General features: G+C 33.9%; 9 protein-coding genes across 9 annotated transcripts; 4 read left to right on the top strand and 5 right to left on the bottom strand.

Moving 5' to 3' along the window:
- Positions 1–2,798: 2,798 nt before the first annotated feature.
- EIN_092010 (Expansin-B5 precursor, putative) lies at positions 2,799–4,080 on the top strand (the record flags this gene model as incomplete). Its single annotated transcript, XM_004185934.1, has 2 exons — positions 2,799–3,125; positions 3,169–4,080. The coding sequence occupies 2 exons, from the start codon at positions 2,799–2,801 to the stop codon at positions 4,078–4,080; spliced, it is 1,239 nt and encodes a 412-aa protein (XP_004185982.1).
- A 1,780-nt stretch (positions 4,081–5,860) lies between these two features.
- Positions 5,861–7,645, bottom strand: EIN_092000 (guanine nucleotide exchange factor, putative; the record flags this gene model as incomplete). The annotated part of the gene is made up of 1 exon (XM_004185933.1): positions 5,861–7,645. One exon carries the CDS (start codon positions 7,643–7,645, stop codon positions 5,861–5,863), a length of 1,785 nt encoding a protein of 594 aa, XP_004185981.1.
- A 1,014-nt stretch (positions 7,646–8,659) lies between these two features.
- On the top strand, positions 8,660–9,736 carry EIN_091990 (hypothetical protein; the record flags this gene model as incomplete). Its single annotated transcript, XM_004185932.1, has 1 exon — positions 8,660–9,736. The coding sequence occupies one exon, from the start codon at positions 8,660–8,662 to the stop codon at positions 9,734–9,736; it is 1,077 nt and encodes a 358-aa protein (XP_004185980.1).
- Positions 9,737–10,492: 756 nt separating this feature from the next.
- On the top strand, positions 10,493–13,540 carry EIN_091980 (leucine-rich repeat-containing protein C10orf80, putative; the record flags this gene model as incomplete). Its single annotated transcript, XM_004185931.1, has 1 exon — positions 10,493–13,540. One exon carries the CDS (start codon positions 10,493–10,495, stop codon positions 13,538–13,540), a length of 3,048 nt encoding a protein of 1,015 aa, XP_004185979.1.
- A 320-nt stretch (positions 13,541–13,860) lies between these two features.
- EIN_091970 (hypothetical protein) lies at positions 13,861–15,718 on the bottom strand (the record flags this gene model as incomplete). The annotated part of the gene is made up of 3 exons (XM_004185930.1): positions 13,861–13,901; positions 13,960–14,256; positions 14,413–15,718. 3 exons carry the CDS (start codon positions 15,716–15,718, stop codon positions 13,861–13,863), a joined length of 1,644 nt encoding a protein of 547 aa, XP_004185978.1.
- Positions 15,719–15,855: 137 nt separating this feature from the next.
- Positions 15,856–16,576, top strand: EIN_091960 (hypothetical protein; the record flags this gene model as incomplete). The annotated part of the gene is made up of 3 exons (XM_004185929.1): positions 15,856–15,889; positions 15,940–15,977; positions 16,043–16,576. 3 exons carry the CDS (start codon positions 15,856–15,858, stop codon positions 16,574–16,576), a joined length of 606 nt encoding a protein of 201 aa, XP_004185977.1.
- Positions 16,577–16,680: 104 nt separating this feature from the next.
- On the bottom strand, positions 16,681–17,397 carry EIN_091950 (hypothetical protein; the record flags this gene model as incomplete). Its single annotated transcript, XM_004185928.1, has 1 exon — positions 16,681–17,397. One exon carries the CDS (start codon positions 17,395–17,397, stop codon positions 16,681–16,683), a length of 717 nt encoding a protein of 238 aa, XP_004185976.1.
- A 287-nt stretch (positions 17,398–17,684) lies between these two features.
- EIN_091940 (hypothetical protein) lies at positions 17,685–18,179 on the bottom strand (the record flags this gene model as incomplete). Its single annotated transcript, XM_004185927.1, has 1 exon — positions 17,685–18,179. One exon carries the CDS (start codon positions 18,177–18,179, stop codon positions 17,685–17,687), a length of 495 nt encoding a protein of 164 aa, XP_004185975.1.
- A 284-nt stretch (positions 18,180–18,463) lies between these two features.
- On the bottom strand, positions 18,464–18,709 carry EIN_091930 (hypothetical protein; the record flags this gene model as incomplete). Its single annotated transcript, XM_004185926.1, has 1 exon — positions 18,464–18,709. A coding segment is annotated over one exon (246 nt), but the record flags the coding sequence as incomplete, so codon positions are not given.
- Between the last annotated feature and the right edge of the window lie 36 nt (positions 18,710–18,745).

The raw sequence follows: 18,745 nt of genomic DNA, 5'->3' as shown, positions 1-18,745 counted from the left end.
TGTGTTGATAATTAAGTTATTGTTATTAATTATTCTTCGTATAAAACCGATTATTAAGTTGTAGTTAGTCAGGCTATATATTCAAGTGTTGTTATGTGTCTTGGAATTACCAATTATGTTTTGTATTTATTAACACGACAAGTTTTGGAATAATCCCGTTTATATAGCCAAAATAATTAAAATATGGTTAAAAACACTTTCAGATTCTTATAAAAATATGAGTCATTTTAAATGACACATGTTGTTATTTTTTTGTTGTGGGTTATGTTTTAAGTAAAAATTTTATTCTCATTATATTACCACTTATAACATGGGTTTTAAGCTTAAGTATCATTATAATACAATCATGTGGATTAGAGTTATGATATGTCATTTTATTGTGTTATAAAAAGATGTGTTTGAAAAAAAACATATCTCATCATTCTTATTGTTTTTCTAATAAATTATTAGCCCATTATTACTATTGAAATGATGTTTGGTTTAAAAATACGTTTTTTGTTTTGTTGTTTCGTGATTATTCTTGAATGGATTTATGAATAAGAAAATTCAAAAAAGATGGTTCTACAAGTTTATAATGTGTTTTATTGGTCAAAACAAAAATTCAATTGCTTTAAGAAATTTCATTTAAAAAATAATGAGTTTTTTCTCTTTTTCTTGTAACAAATTTTATGTTTTTTGTTTTTTAAATTGTTATATGGGTAGTGCAGGTATGGCGCTTATTGCAAATATGTCGCAGGTCTTCAGATATAAAACCAATCTATTGTTTAACAACTTAATTCCTAAAAATATTTTATATTAAATTAATAATAATATATATAGTTTGTTAATAATATTTTTATTAATTATTATATTAAAAAGAAATAATTAAATAAATTTTGAAATTTGTAAAAAAAATATATATTAATTTTTGAAAATTGATAATAATTAAAAATAAAAATAACAAATTATAAAACAAATTGAAATAATGTTACAATATAAAAAAAACAGCCTTTGTTGTTGATAAAATATCTTTGTTGTTAATAAAATATCTTTGTTGTTGATAAAATATCTTTGTTGTTGATAAATTATCTTTGTTGTGTTAGAATTGTCTTAAATTGTTGATCAGTTTTGTTGTTTTTTAATAACTTATTTTTTACATAATCTATCATTTTTTTATTATTTTTGTTTGTTTTATTTTTTGGTTTAACTACCAGATTTTGATTTAAAGTTTTTTCAATTGAGTTAATTTTAAAAAATAAAATATTTTTTTTTATAGAAGCATTTAATTTTTTAATATTTTTGATTATTTTTTAAAACAATTAAATTATTGTTTAACTATTATAAATTAAAAATGTCATCAAAATATTTTCAAATCACAACAATTTTTAAGACCAAAACATTTTGTATATATTTTAATAAAATATTCAATTTTGTTATAAAATTAATTTGAAGTCTTTTTGCAACAAAAAGATGATATTTTAAAAACTCTTTCATACCATCACGTATTCTAAAATGAACATTTTAAACGACATTCATTATTTTTTTGAAAACTATTCATTGTTGATGTAAAAATATCCCGTTTTGCCAACTGTATTTTTTATCCTTAAAATGTTTTGACGTGGCAGCTCTAGAGCGTTCTATTTGTTATTTAACAAACAAAAATTACATAAAACTTAAAACCAAAATCGGGAAACATATCCTAATCGGAACTGCGCTAATTATACTTTTTTCAAATTTTGTTCTATTTCGGGTTGTAAAATTTGACTCCCAAAGGTTTACCTGATTCATCAACAAGCAAATGGCAACAAATCATGGACATGACATGAATTCGGATAATGACACTAAATATAAAAGTTAATTTTATATGCTTGAGTAAAATTATTGTCATTAGAATAACACTTTTTAAATTATAGCTCAAAACAGATTATTTTTGAGTTTGTTTTAAAACAATTTTTTTGATTAAGACAACACAAAAATAATGACTTTTTTTGTTAATATTAAGAGAAAGTAAATATACATAATAGACAGAAAAAAGACGTTGGAAAACTCAGTAATTCATATAATTAATAATAGAAATGATATTTATAGTCTACATAGTTAGTATTTGAAAAGTTTTAAATTATTTCAAAATGGCTATTGTATTAATATTTTTATGTGTTTTTTGTAATTAACAGCGATGTGTTTATGTTTCACAATGCAATTCATATTTCATTTCAACTTAAAACCAATTGTTTTTTTGTTTTATGTGTTAAAACATATTTATTTGTTTGGAATAAATGTTATTGCATTTTACCAGTATCCTTATTTTGCCATTTTTTACGTTTTTTTTCATAAATTTTTATATTTTTTTCATTTTTTAACAATTTATTTGTTTTTTAGTTCAAAATTTGAACTCGTTATTCCATTTTAATTTTACTATAATTGAACTACACTGTATAATATATTTTTTTTTTCAAAAAAAAAACAAAAACACTGTACTTTTTAGCAGTATTGGTTTGTTGGGGATTAGGTACGAGTTAATTATAACCAATTAATTAATAATTTATTTTTATTAAATCTTATTTTTTTCTAACAAATCTTTATAGTTTTTTTCTTTTTTTTTATTTACAATAATGATTAAAATGTTTTTATAATACTTTGAATCAAAAAATATCTAATATTTTTCTAAAAAATATTCTATAATAACCTTGTTTTTCCATTTTAAACAATAACTAAAAAATATTTTAAATAAAATAAATTAGAAATAACAAGAGAGTACTTTTAATACATAATTGTCGTTCAATTTTAAGAATAGATTTGAAAAACAACTCAAAAAGATTATGTTCTTCTTTCTTTTGTTAACTCTTGGCTTTTCGGCTTCTTTGACTCCTCTAACGGAATGCACCAAAGCAAGAATCACTTACTATTCCGGATATGAATCAGGAGGAGCGTGTGGCTTCCCGGACATCTCAACCAAAGTCACTGCCGGTTATATGTTCTTCTCCGCGCCAAACACTGCGTTCTATGACAAGTCAAACAAGTGTGGTATTTGTTATGAAATGGTTGGTCCAAATGGTGCACTTCGTTTCATGGTTAGTGATGAGTGCCCACAAGCTACTAACTCTCTTTGTCGAGGTGATATGATTCACGTTGACCTTGCAGATAACGTTTGTTAATGTTTCATAAGAATCTTTTCAAACTAATTCAAAGGCTTTCTCGTACGTAGCTGACAAAAGTCTTGGAAAGACAAATGTCACAATGAGAATGGTGGCGTGTGACCATACTGGAAAGATCAAAATACTGTCCCAGTCTGGGACGTCTGTGTATTGGTACTCCTTTGTTGTGTTGAACCACGTCATAGGTGTTGCTTCCGCTTCAATTTCAAATGACGGTGGAAGTACGTGGACTGCTGCGAGCAGAACGGCTTATAATGCGTTTGTGCTCACTCCAAAGAGTGCGCTGAAGCTTCCGTTCCAAGTCAAAGTCACTTCTATTGCCGGCGACTCTGTTATCATTGATGTCACCAATGCAGACGGAGGGAAGACTATTGAAGGAAGAGGGCAATTTGCTGTTCCAAGCAAAGAGTGGTTCGATATTGAGACTTTGAAACAGGTCACCAAGAAACCAGCAGATGCTGATGGGTGCTGTGCTGTACCTGATGACTTCACTGTGTTGTATGATGACAAATTGGAAGGTGTATGGAAAGATTCTTCATTCTCAACTACAACATCTTACTCCTACGCAACTTCACCAAAGGAAGGAAAGTATTGCATTCAGTCCAGCATGAAGAGTTATGGTGGTGTGCAAATCATTACTAACATTCCTGCTCGAGCCGACCAATACACACACATCGAATTTTATTTAAAAACAGAAGGCACTTGCAACTTGTGTATTTTCGTCCAGGGAGTTGAAGCAACAAAAGGTGGCGTGAGTGTTGGACCAAGTGCGGCTAACACGTGGACTTATATCAAATTGAAGTTGTCCGATATCGGATACCCAACTAAAGGATTTGCTGGTGTGATGTTCCAAAACGATGACACCGTCACAAGAAAGGTATACTTTGACAAAATCCAATTGGTGAAAGATCCAAGTGCACCTGATGCCGGTGTTTGTTGGAAGTAACACTCTTTTTTTTCGTCTTGCAATTTGGTTTTATAAAAGTTTAGTATTTAAATTATTAATTTAATTATATAGTTTAATAACACAAGTAATATATAGTAAGACCTCGATAATCGAGGCTCGATTATTTCCAATTTTTTAATTTTAAAAACCTTGACACTTTCCAAATTGAAGATTTTGAATTTTTTTCGTAAATTGTTTTACAGAAGGCTGAAAAAACACTTGACAAAGAAAAAAGGGATGACAAAATTCTATTTTTAAATTTCAGAGTATTTTTTATTAAGGTTTGAGAACCATCATTAGGGGATTTTGTTTACATTTCTCGAATAAATTAATTCAGTTGTTTTACCATAAACTCTGTTTTGCCATAAGTAGGAATTTGAGTAATAATTATAACGGCAATGCTTGACCTTTAAAAATTGAAAAATATTTTGAAAAAAAAGCATAAAAAGAATTATAATCCGATAAAAACTGTTGTTTTATACTCTCTTTTTAGACATGATATCGACCAATCTTGGGATATCATGTCTCTTCAGTTCATAACCGAGTAATATGAATTTGAAATATGTTCAAAACCCCCCAAAAAGTGGGGTGAAAAAACACGCCAAGATGGAGAGGATAATTATGAAGGTCACAGAAGAAATAAAACCCAAAGCAACAAAGAAGTCACAATTTACAGAAAAAATTGTTTAGAATGCGGGAAATGTTCTTTTGTGTTTTATGAAGATTCATTATTCTTTAAATTGGCATCAGGAAGAGAGCACGTTGAGGCGATTGTTTCTACTTTATAAAGTGAAAGTTTTGTGACATTAAGAGCACTTGCCGTGCTTTTAGAAACACACCAGAAGTCGTCCAATTGAAGAGTTTAGTGCATTTTCTAATATGTTTTCAAATGCAGCAATCATTAAACGACTCTTTGCTCCTCCCGATGAAATAGCGACAGTTTCCGTATTTGATTTGTAAAGGAAGAGTAAAAAAGCTTTTTTCTTCCATTGGAACTTCGGTGTTGGTCAGTCATATCAATGAATTGTTATAGCAAATCGAGTTTTCTGGAAACTTATGGTAACACATTCCATTCTAAAAATTCAAATTGCCAGTATTTGTGACAATTTCCATGTATTATTCCGTGGAGATCAACAAGTCTACGGCAGTCCTGTTGACACGATTAAATAGAGTCTCGAGCCTTTCAAACTCACAATTGGCGAATTGGAGGAGATCCAGAACTGAATTGTTCGAAAAGACGTTTATTAATCGAGTTCAGTTTCATTTTTTTGTTTTTGGAAAAAATAAAACGCTGTTTTTAGTCTTTGTCAAGTTATTTCTAATTATAAAAATAGAATAAGTGGTAATTCCCGAAAAAATAAACCTAAAACAGCTAACCAAAAATCATTATTAAGGTATTTTGGCCAATCATCTTTCTGTCAATCAATTTATTCTTTGTCAAGTAATTATTCTGCCTCCTGTATCAGTTAATAATATAAATTAACTAACTTTAGATTACCTCATATTTTTTTTTAAAAACTTCAAACAATTAATCAGATCTTTGAAATTGTCGAGGTTTGTAAAATGTCAAGGTTTGGAAATAATCGAGGTCTTACTGTAGTTACTTTATAGTTTTTTACTATTGGTTCAATAATTTATAAGACAATTTCTTACTATAATAGTAAAAAGTATCTATTCAATAGAATATATTGAATAGAACAATTGAGGTGCAACCAAATAAGACATAACAAGAACTTTACACCAACCAAAATGCTTTCTCGCATTTCATATTACACACTTCTTATTTCAAAGATATCAACCCACCAATGAGAGTTTTTCTAAAATACGAATTAGACTTCTTCCATAGTTTGTCCGCCACGTCTCTTGCTTTTGATATCTTTTTCTTCTCTTCTTTTGACGCTTCACCTGAACGGGGTGTTTCCAGCTTTGTCGATAATTGAAAGAGTTGATCCTCGTTGTCTATTATTTGGATTTTCTCAAGCACCGCATGAACTTCGGGGGATTGCCCAAACTCAAAAGCCGCGTCTTGCTTCATCACAATTTCTTTGAGCATCGAGCCGTACGTCCTCACTCTAAAGAAGTTAATTAATTTCAATTGCCCATTCTCACTTTTTTCGTTCTCTTTAGTGAAAACTAAATCACCGAGAGTGGACCCCAAAAATGGGATAACAGGAGCTTCACATACCGCAGTGATGTCTCGCAGCTTTTTGAAGTTTGACTCGTAATTCACAAGTCCATTGAATTCGTCCAAAAGGCGTTTGACCTCCTCGGAGAGGCCTTCTCGTGTATCTTTCAGTCGGAACACTGCTGAAGAGTCCAACGCCGCCACAACTGCTTTAAACCCGTCGAAGTTGTGCACCTGTTTTAGCACCTCCGCCACTCTCACAAAATATTCGACTGCAAAAATCCGATGGGACAATTTCTCGAACGAGAGAATCATGTTTTGGACTAAATACGATATTTTGTTTGTCATTTGAATCATCGCGACGATGTTTGGTGTTAAAGTTTTGTTATCCTTTTTCATCCAACACTGTGATAATAACTCCTCAACGGGAATCTTTCTAAACAACTCAAATTGAACTACGGTGATATGTCGAGCAACATCTCTCACTGAATAACAAAACAATGGATGCACCTCCTCTAAGTCTTTCACACGTTTAAGCTCGCCAACAACCTTCACTTTTGCATCCGAGTTTGTCGTAGAACTCAAATTCTTTTGTTGAAACTTCGCGTCTTGCTTGTCGATGAATTCCCGCATAAATCGCGCCATCTTTGGCTTGAAAGCTTCGTACATTGAAACTAATGTCTCTAAGTTCGACCGCATGTCGACGTCCTCAAAGTCTATAAATCGCCACTTCACCCAACTCCTCACAAAGCCCATCACTTTCATTCTAATAGGCGCAAGATATGATTTTAAAAAGTCGTCCCACCCCATTTTATCGGGAATTGCGGGATTAAATCGTTTCATTAAAACACTTAATAACTCCTCTTTTGTGGTTACCGTCGGGTAGCCGAATACTAAACACTCCGCAAAGTAAGGATCTTCCATAGAAGGTCGTGTGATCACTTCAACCATTTTTTCTAATGTTGCAGTTTGAATGATTTTAAAATCCCAACCCTTTTCTTTTGTGTAAGTGATGAATTCTGGGGAGTCTGGATTTTCAAAGATGGCATGGTGTGGGTCGGGTCGGTAACTATTTTCGTCAACGAAAATAGTCACATCGCTATTTGAGGAAAGCACACTCTTTGTTTTAATATCACCACGAGGCGATTCAGGAAGTTTGGAGAATTCTGGAATTTTGGAAAAGTCCGGGTTTATTATGATTGAACCCCTTTTGCGAACCCCTTGAATGCTTTTCGAAGACATTTGAATTTTAAGGGAATGGGAACTCAAAATTGCGTCCTTACTACATAGGTCTAAAATATAAGCAACTGTTAAATCCGCTTGGCAACTTGGACATTTCATGTTCTCCTTGACAGAATTCGCAAAACATTCAACACACATTTGCTGTTTACATTTCGGGCATTGGGTTTGGGCAACTAGACGGTGAGCGCATTTCGACATGAAATTTTTTAATTTTTAGTTTTCTTAATTTAATCGAGTTTCCCATTTTAAAAAAATTATTTTGTGGCTTGACAAGTTCGTTGAAATAATCAAATAAACTCTGATAATATCTTATACAAATTAATTGTGTTTAAAAGGTATTGATCTTTAATATTTTATTGGTTTTGATTTATAATAACTCAACTATTTTTTTAGGATTTAACGTAATAATTCCATCGATTTATTCAAATCATTTTTTTCGGTTTTTTATTTCTATTTTTAAACCAATCTTGAAACTAAAAAATATAAAGATGATTGATAAATATAGTTTATTTTCTTTTTAAATTAAATACACAAATCTTTATTATTTTGTCTTTTTTATTAAAAAAACAGAATATCAAAAACAAAAAGAAAAATATTAAAATGTTTTTGGTATTTTTAAGAATTGTGTCTAAAATTTTGCATATAAGTACAAAGTTAAGTGTTTAGATCGACAATCCCCATTTTTAAAATTTTTCAATAGTAATATAATATAAATAATAATAATTTTGTTTTAATTAGTTTCAATCATTTTTTAAATTACGTCATTCTTTAAAAAGTTTTTGGTGTAAAAATGGCTTTATATTTTTGTGATAAAACGGGCTTTTTAGTAAAATTGTAAAATGAATCTTTAAAATAAGTTATAAAAATATTTTTTCGAATAATTTACTTTTTATAGTTCAAAAGTAATCAAATAACTTTTACAGACAATCATTGTTTTTTTTTGATACAAAAAAACACTTTTTTTGTATCAAACAATTAACTATCACAAATAATTACAAAACCAAACCAAAGAAACTATTGTTATGTAATTGAATTCCCGTCATATGATACCGGAGAACAGATTGTGAATTCAAAAAAGATAAAAAAGAACAAATAACTAAAATATAATACTTTAATAAGAAACTATATTAACAACTATAACATGTAACAAAAAAATTATCTCAATCTATTTTTTCTGTTAGAGGAATAAAGAACTTCAAAAAACAATACACAATGTCCTCATTTAAACGTATAACTCGCAGTTCGACGCGTCCCAAACACGATGACGCAGACACTGAAAATGACAATGAAAACGACCACATGTCTGAGGATGAGAATCCTGAAGACAACGAAGATGAAGGAGAGTTGTATCAGAGTGAAGGGGAAGACGGTGAGGAACTAGAAGTTGACGAAGAAGACAATGAAGAAGTCGACGAGGAGTTAACAAAGCCGTCCAAGAAACCAACGCCAAAGCAACGCGCCGAGAAGACGATGACCAAAAAGGAAATGAAAACGTTGTATCGCACTCGTGAAGAAGTTATACAGTACCGCGACACCCCGACGTTCAGGAGGAGTGTCATCGGCTTCTTTGTGAAAGTAGTTTCTGGTAAAGACGAGTACATTGCACAAGTCAAAGACGTCACGTTGTCCGACAAAGTCATTAAGATAACGGGTGCGCTGAGGTCGCCGTTTACTCTTACTGTGGAGAGTCCGAGTTACACTGGGAGTCGAATGGTTACACTAGCTGAGATATCAAACACGAGTTTTTCTAATAGCAACTATGACACTTATATCAAAGACGCAACAAATAACAACTTCAATATACTCAAATCAAAGGACGCGAGAGTACAAGCAAGAATTCTACAGACACTAGAGGAATATAAACCGACAGAAGAGGAGGAAAAAGAGGCGCAAATAGTGTCACATATGGTTTACGGGACGAAGATAGAGGCCGAGGACGTGAAACTGAAGAAGGGGAAAGATAACGAAGAAGAGACTGTTGGAGAGAAGAGTGCGAAGACGAACGCAATGGAAATAGAGGAGCCCGAGAGAAAAGATTTGTACGAGTGCAAAATTAACGAGGAGATCATTCGGGAGATGGAGGAATCAATCAAAATGTGCAACGAGATGGAGAACCATATGATATATGATGAAAAAGAACATGACAAAGTGGTCGACGTGTGTAATGACTTCTTTAAAACGTTTAAAATGCCAGAAACCCCCATTTTGTACCAACAACAAGTTGTGGTGAGTTGTGAAAAGGATCCTAAGAGTGGGATGACTGAGGATGTACTCAACAAATATCTGTAATTGCGAGTTTTGAATGGCCAAATTAGTGTTCTATTCATTTCAGTGTTGAACTATAAAGTATAGTAACATTAATTAATATTAATTAATTATTAGTATTTTTAATTTTTTTGGTTAATTAATTAAGATTATTAAAATTAACAAATTTATTAAAATATTTCAATTAACTGTTGCTTTTTTCCAAAAAAACATATCAGGTTGTTGGATATTTGTTTTTTTTGTTGTTAATAATATGTAAAACAAATTTTATTTGAAGCTATACATTAATTATTATTAACTATTATTAACTATATGATAGTTTTTTTTAATGTATTGCATTTTTGTTTCCAAAATTTGGTAAAGAGTTGATTTCGCTTTTTTACGATCAAGTTAAGTTGAGCCCCATTTTTCTTCGTATAGTACATTAATTGTATTTTTTATTAAATTTTGTAGTTTATTTTTTGGAATCATAACAGAAAACCAGTCATTATTTTTTGGCGTTCTTTCGAAATATTTCGGGATTATTCTGATATGAATTATTTATAGTTCATATCATCCCCATTTAATTATTATTTTGTAATAAATAACTTAATAATATACTATAAAAAAATAGTACATTGCAATGGAAGGACTCTGTTTTCAGTTAAAAAGAAACCATACTGTATAATAAAAAAAATTATTCTTTACTAATAAAAAACACCAAAAAAATGAACATATCCAAAAAATAGAAGAAGATTTAAATAACTGGAAAAAGAAAGCGAACTCAAAATATAACAAAAGATGACGATGTTAATAGTTAAAGCGAAATGCAGTGTACAGTCGAAGTCGCCCCTGAAATTATCATACATGGAAGGTGACAGTATAAAAGTGATAGATCGCATGTCCAATGGTATTTGGAAGGGACAAATTCAAGACCAAAGTGGGTTGTTTCATGTATCTACAGTAGATGTTCCCATAATAGAAAAAGTAGTTATGAACTATGATTTCTTAACTGGAGATTCCACGTGTATGAAAGCCAAAGCTGGCGAAGTGTTAACTGTGATAGAAAAGAGTGTTCGTATTGGGTGGTTATATTGCCTACGTGGGTATGAGACAGGATACATCCCACAAAATTTCACATCGACAGTTAAAGAAGACCCATCATCGGAAGCGTCAACAACTCAACCACAAAAACCACAGAACTTGCCGTGTTTAGTATCAGTGAAGTACATATACCAACCAAAAAGTACTAAAGAATTATCATTAGTCCCTGGAGATGAAGTCGAAGTCATTTCTTGTGAGAATCAGTGGTGGTATGGGCGTAAAGGGAATTCATTTGGGTACTTCCCTGGAGAGTATTGTCAAGTCATAGGAGGAATTAACAAAGAGGTCAAAAGTGAAGGAATTGTTTTGTTTGACTATGTTGGAAAAAATCCGCACGAATTAACTGCTGAGGTTGGAGACATTTTCTATGTCGAAAGATTTGTGGGGAGTTGGGCTCTTGTGTATGTGAATGAAGAGAAGTACGTCTTCCCGTCGAACTTCTTGTCTTTGTTGACCGAGTCCGACAAAAAGATTAAACAAGAGACTGCTGTCACGTTGGACGACTTCTGTGGAGGGTCCTTAGGACTTTTAGCTGTTCGACAGAGTGAACTTCTTGTAGTCTTGTCGAATGAAGCGAATGGGATGTCGAAATGTTTTAAAGGCGAACAAACGGGGTTAGTTCCCACTTCCAATTTAATGACCATTAAAGATGGCCAAGACTATTTGATAGTCGAAAGAACGTTTCAAGCGAGAAATCAGAATGAAATGACTATTATAGCCAATCAAGCGTGGATTGTGATGAAAATAGTCGATGAAAATTGGATCATTGGAAAGCGGTCGGGGGTCGAAGGCTTTGTCCCCCGTAGTTTTGTGAAGATCCAAAAGTTTGTGAAACCATATAGAAAGGAATACACCGAGGGCATCGCACATATTAAAACACAAACCCTTGCGAGGAAGAACGGAAATACACAGGCGCCAGTGGAACAGAAAAATTTCTTCAAAAAAGAGGAAAGAGTCCAGAAAAAGGGATTCTTCACACAACGAAAGAGAAAAGGAAAGCCCGAGGTCGAAATCACTAAAGAAGTCTATGAAGAGAAGAAACAAGTCATTTTGAGGGAGTCAATGACGCCGAAGAAATCGTTCAAAAGTGCGGCGGCTAAAGCAGTTAAAGCTGTTGAGGAGAAAAGTAAAGAAGACGAAGTGTCGAAACAACAAACTCAAATGCAACAAGAAGAGAAAGTGGTTACACCAACTATCTCTTCTGGCGAAGACAAAATTCAAGAAGAAATGAAAGAGGAAGTAAAGCCAACACCACAAGATATACAAAAAGTTGAACAACATATTGAAGAGACACCTCAAGAAGAAAAGCATGGGGAAGTCGGTGTTATTGCTCAAGAGGAAGTGAAAACTCAAGAGGAACCAAAAGAAGAAATTAAAAAAGAAGTTGTGGAGGAAGTGAAAGCTGAAGAGTCATCTGTTGTTCAACAAAAAGGTGAACAACTCATTGAAGAGACACTTCAAGAAGAAAAAGAAGAGGAAGTCGCTGCTTTACAGGAAGAAGTGAAAATTGAGACTCAAGAAGAACAAAAAGAAGAAATTAAAGAAGAACAACAGACAGTTGCACTCGAACAAACACAACAAATTGAACAAGAACAAAAGAAAACAGAAGAAGTTGTTGAAGAAGTTCTACACGATGAACCACAAAACGAAGTCCACAAAGAAATACAAAAAGAGGAAGAAGTCAAAAAAGAAGAACTACAAGAAGAACTCCCCGTTGAAGAACACATCGAAGAACAAAAACAAGAAGAGGTGATTCAACCAAATGCAGAACAACCACTTGAAGAAGTGGAACAAGTTGAAGTTAAACCAGAAGTTTCAACACAGCAAGAAGAGCCACAAAAGGTCGAAGAACATCATGAAATTGAAGAACCAATGGTTGTCGAACAACTGAGTTCCCCACAAAGTACTGAACCAATAGTTAAAATAGAAGAGAAAGCGGAGGAAAAGTCCGAAGATAAAATTTCTGAAGCATCACAAGAGGAAGAAGAGAATCTAACACAACGCAAAGACTCGATTAACGTCTTGAAATGGTGTCCAATAGAACCACACCAGAACCAAGAAGCAGGGATGCAGACTATTAATGAAACATATGAAGAAGACTATATCGACGAAGAGAAGGAGAAGATGGCCGAAGAGCTTGAGATGACCAAACTTGAGTTGGACAAGACAAAGCGGGAGAGAGACTTTTTGCAGCGAACCATTGACGACGACAAAAAGGAAGTCGACGAAATTAGACAACAACACGAGAAGGACATCACACTTGTCGCGTCACTCCAACAAACAATTCAACAACAACAGAACCAAATTGCAGAACTGCAAAGAAAGAAACAAGTCGAAGTGAAAGAGTCTGAAAAGGATAAGGTCCCACCAGCACTGGAGGAAGACGAGGTCATCACTACACTCAAAATCCGAGTCGAAGAACTCGAGAAGCGTGTCGCAGAAGAGAAAAAGGCGAGAATTGAAGGCGCCGAAGTCATCAAGATGATGCAAGCGGCTCAATGTGAAGGAGTCAGTCAAGTTGAAATTGACGACTTTAAGAAAGATGTCGAGGAACGTGTCGCTGGGTTACAGAGTCGAATCAAGATTTTGGCGGCTGAAAACGAAAAATTGAGAAAGGACTCTTCTGGCAAGCGACTGTTAACAATCAAAAAAGAGGCTACCGACAAACTGACTGGGTATAAAGATGAACTCACGGTCATGAAGAGAAGACTTAATATGGTCATCCAGTCCATGGGCACTAAATGATTTCTTTTTATTCATTCGATCACTCCAAACTCTTTATTAATAGTTTTGAAATGGTTAAATGGACTATAGTTATACTATTGAGTAGTTATAATTATATAAATAGATTAGAAATAGTAATCTTATAATAACGAGAATAGAATTCACTAATACAATATTTAATTATAAATTGATTCTATAACTACATTGGCTACAGATAAGTGTTAAGTTGATGTGTTCTAAGTCAACAAAAAGCATTCCAAAAGAGTGTAAGAACAATACCATCTTACACTATGGAGTCATCAATTGCATGACAAGAGTAATTGTGTTGTTGATTGATTGCCTTACATACTCTTGGCATATTCAATCGTTTCTGCTATCTCATCTGGGTGTTACTCACATCTTCACTTGTTGAAAAATCAGAGAAAATATGAAAAACAAACTGACACACGCAGAACAAAATTGTAACTCATCCTTCCCATCTCGAATCGCAAAGACAATATCATTGATCTTCAAAAACACTATTGCGCTCGTCTTGAAATTGACAATTTTCCTCGAAGAAAATGTCTTGCGCTTCTTCCTCAAATCCTCCGAAATGGTCGTTTTCTCTTTCGTCACTATCATCGCCTTTCTCTTCACTTTCGTTCCAATTTGTATCAAACTGAACATCCGCAACGTTTCAACATTCCTTTTTAAGACCTCCCGACTACACACTTTCTCCTTCTTCTGAATAGCTTCAACTAATAGTAAGTTTCCTGTTTAATACTATTCTATAGATTAAATAAATAATATAAATATATAATAATATTTATATTATTTAATAGGAATTATATAATAGGAGATATGTATAATACAATTATAATACTATTTACTATAAATTGAACTATTGTTGAAACATAAGAACAAACAGTCCGTTTTAGAGACAATTAAGTAGTCTTGGAACTCAAGCTCTTTCAAACAGCCTTTAATTGGGAGGGTTGGGAAATTCAAATTGGGTGTTCCGTCCGCATTCCCGACTAACACGACATAATTGGTCATCTCGGCATTTTTCATTGTCTCATTCTTCTTTTTAAAGCACACAAAGGCAAGACTAATCAACTCAGACAAGTCCTTCTCTCCGGAGATATCAAAATTCATTCGTTCTTTGTTCATCCACACATTTGTCCCCTTCACGTGTTTCCGCTCTTTGTCTTCGCGGGGGGTATTTTCCCTTGAAAAATGGGTCTTGAAATGCGTCAAACTCTTTCGCTTTGGATTCAAAAAGTCGGCCTTCTCGGGGGACCTGTCCCTGGACTTCTCCAAATTTGGAGAGTTCATCTCGCTGACGTTCCCGTTTGTCATGCGGACTTTTAAGAGCGGAATGGGGTGGAGGACTTTCTCCGGTGACAATCGCCCCATCCCAGTCAACACAAATGACTTCCCCAACCCTGAAACTCTGACACTCCCACTCGGTATTGGTATATCTGAGTCTATCCCACCCATCGAGTCACTCACTCTGAATTGATAATCCTCGGGATTCGAACTAAGACTCCTGTCACCAGTTAAATGAAGTCGTCGATTTCGCTCTGCTGTTATGATGGATATGAATTGGTTCACTGTTGTCGACCCATCGCACTGAAAAGCTACAGACATCTTCTCCGCCCCCCTCACATTGAAAAATACTTTGTACGTGTCTTTGAGTAATGAAAGTCTTCTCGGCGTCTTCTTGAGTGATTTTAAGTACTCGTGGTTATCCTTTACAGCAAAATGGGTTGTTCCGATCTCTCCTATTTTCGACGAAAACTCGAGCGGTGGGAGATCTTCATCGGGAACACCCAAATCGTCTGAAACCAGAATTTGATATGTCTCCGGATTCACATTCAAATTTAAGGAAGTCTCTTTGTTGATCTTTGTGACCATTTGCACGATGAATTGTGACACCGTGATTGTTGGCGAAGTCACTAAAGAGTAATTCAGTGGAGGGTCTTTCTCCAAAAAGTGCACTTGATACGAGTTGATTTGGATTGTAGAACGCCCTTTTAAGACTCTTGGGATCTTTTTCACTTCAAAAAGAGTGGAGGGGGTCACCACTGCTTTCAGTGATAACGAGTCAGACACTATCTCCGAGTCGTTCACTTGTGAAGAAGATGTTGTAGAGAACACGGCGTCAAAATTTTTGAACGGATAAGAAAGCACTTTACAGGCCGGAGTGGCTTGCCACATGTGTTGAAGAGTTGTTTGTCTACTTGTCAATTTTTTTAATTAAATTAACTATTGAATTTATTATTATAGTAAATGGAGTTTACTATCAAATAATCGTAACAAACAGTCCAATTGCGTTTAAAAGTGTTGGCTCGGTTATGTATTTTTCCAAGTCCATTGATTGCTTTATTAGTTTTGAATAAAAGAGAAAAGAAGAGACTGAATTCATTTCCGACTCACAGATGTTTTGATATTTTTCTCTCAAAAAATGTCCATCAAAGTATTCGTATAAAAAATAAATTATAATATATAATAAACTGTATTATAACAAATAGTATTGAAAAGGAAGAGAAAGAGGAACTAAAAAGAGAGAAGAATAACTGCAAAACGGAGAAAAGAGAAAACTTGAAAGTGAAGAGGTATTTTTCAATGCCAAAATCTCGTCGTCAATCGAGGAGCTCGAAAAAGAGTAAAGAAGAAAAAGAGAAGCGTGAGGAGGAGAAACGTTTACAAGAAGAGAAGAACAAAACCACTGAAGAACTGAACGACAAAAAGACTCTTGACCAACAGAAGAGTTACTTCGAACAACTCGATGACTTCAAACTCGAAGAGGACATCGACACTACAAAACCAGAAGAAGATCAACATTTAACAACTGTTGCATTAGATAAGCCTTCCACACCAACAACTCCACTATTAAACACTAATGAGAGTCATAACGAGAAGGACGAAATTTCTGAGATACCAATGGAAGAGAGTTATATGCGACTTTTGCCCTCTAAAGGTATAGAGAAGGGATCACCCGACGACGTAGAGGAAGGTAAAATGAAAAGAAAAGACGACACAATCGACTTTTTAGAGAAGAGAAGAAATGACTGAATTGAGTGCTCTTTAAAAAAGAGGAAGAGAAGACGGAAACAAGAAAACATTAATTAAAAGAAGGTTAACATCTTTAATACAAATATATTCGAAAGGGCAGACCATCACTCTTTGCTTGAAGAAGGCTCAATCCTCTCTTTCTTGATTGAACCGATGGAGTGGTCGATATGCAGAACACTCTCTTGCACACCCCCCTCCTTCTTCTCTTGCTTGTGTTGTGTTTCTTCTATCATCTCTTGTGCTTCTAAGCTCTTCATATAACGACATATCGACGACGGGGACACTTTCAGTTGCTTCGACGCTTCTCTCGTGCTCTTCCCTTTCACTTTCACGACGTCCACAATTTCTTTTAACAACTCCAAGGAGTGCTTTGGCGGGGGTCCTCGCTTCTTTTTGTTCGTGATGTCGGCACCCTTTTTGATCGACCCGACAAGTCTTCGACAGTAGTCTTCTTTGATTCCAGTCTCGTTCGAGTACCTCCCCATCTTCCACGCATCCCCATGTTCCATGAACAAGTCTCGAAGTTGTTCCTTTTGGTCTTTTGTGTAGATCTTATTACTTCTCTTTCTCGGCTTTTTGTCTTCAATTGGTGGGAGGGCGTTACTCTTCTTTTTATTCGCTTTGACGTACCTCCCCGTTTTCTTTTGTTCTGTTTTCCCTTCAAATGAGTCACTTGTGTGTGTTGTATGTGGACTCCGACTTTGATCAGTTCCTTTTGCTGGTGTACTTCCTATAAACGGGGGTACCAATTTTTCATTATCTTTTGGTGGGGGAAGAGATGGCAATAGAATGTGTGCATCTTTGTCCCAGTCAATTGCCATAGTTCGTCTTGTTTCAGAGTTTTCCCTTTTGTTTTTGTATTCAAATGGTATTTATAGTATTTTTATTATAACCTACAACTATTCATTATAATATATCCAATATAATATATATTAGTAATATTAAACTATAGTATTTTAAATAAATTATATTTAATTTAATATATTATAACTAATTTAAATTATTATATCTAATTTAAATTATTATATCTAATTTAATATATTTAATTTTAACTCTATTATATCTTATTTATAACTTTATAGTAACTAATATATAAACCGATATTCAATTAAGATGTGTCCATTTCTGTTCCAAGAGAGAATCTATGTCTTAAGTCCATTTTTCTGATGAGTCTGTATTGCTCTCTTTTTGGCAACACTTTAATCACTTCCCTCATTTTTTGTTTCAAGCGTGGACGGATGTCTTTAAGTTTGTTGAGTTGTTCTTTCTCCTCTGAGATCTTTTGAGAACTCTTAGCTGCGTCGACTTTATTTGAACTCATTTTAGCTTTATCATTGTTCATGTCATTGTCAATCGCAATTAATATCTTTCGCTCTAATTCGTCGAGCTCAGTCAATTTAGTTTCTATTGTCTGGACGGTGTTCTCCACACGGGTGACACCCGTCTCACCCATTCCCGTCGACTTCTCTTCGGCAGGTGCTCCACCAGCGGCCTGTTCTTGGAATAATTCAAATTCAAAATCGTCCAATTCCATATCAATGTCCATGTCCGCGTCACTGATGTGCCCACTCACCAGTAAAAATAGCGCAACATACAACAACATTAGTAATATAATACTTTTGAAGTTCGTCTTTTTAAGTTTCTTTGATTTTCACTTTGCTCGCAAGTGGCGCTCGAAAGTGTTCAATTTCTTTTTCAAATACCAAATCTATACTTTAATAGTTATTTTACTATATTCTTTTAAAATCATCTTTTTTCAAAATTTTTTAAAAAAGTTTAAAACGTTTTAAAACTTTTTGAAACCTTTTTAAAAAAAATCCCAAAAAACTACAAATCTTCAAAAAACAAAAATCAAGTCGAATAACATTTTGAATAACAAAAAAAGATTTATAGCGCGAGTTCCTGTTGGATGGCAAAGTCGAATCGATGACGTAAATCAAACCTCCTAGCCAGTCGAACTCTTTCTCTTAAAGGCAAAACCATCAAAATTTCATGTTGTTTTTTACGAAGTGGTTTGATGAGTTTTTCGGCTTGTTCGGAGGCTTGTTTGCCTTCTTTAGCCCTCTCTGCGGCAAGATCCGCCTCTTCCCCGTTTCCCTGAGCTCCGTTTGATTTCGGGATGTTCTCGTCGCACTTGATGAGTGCTATTCTATCGACGTGTTCAAGTGC

The sequence above is a fragment of the Entamoeba invadens genome, assembly GCF_000330505.1.
Source record: "Entamoeba invadens IP1 unplaced genomic scaffold scaff_1105074726227, whole genome shotgun sequence".
Lineage (NCBI taxonomy): Eukaryota > Evosea > Mastigamoebida > Endamoebidae > Entamoeba > Entamoeba invadens.
The sequence above is the reverse complement of the archived record's forward strand: the minus strand, read 5'-3'. Positions and strand labels throughout refer to the sequence as shown.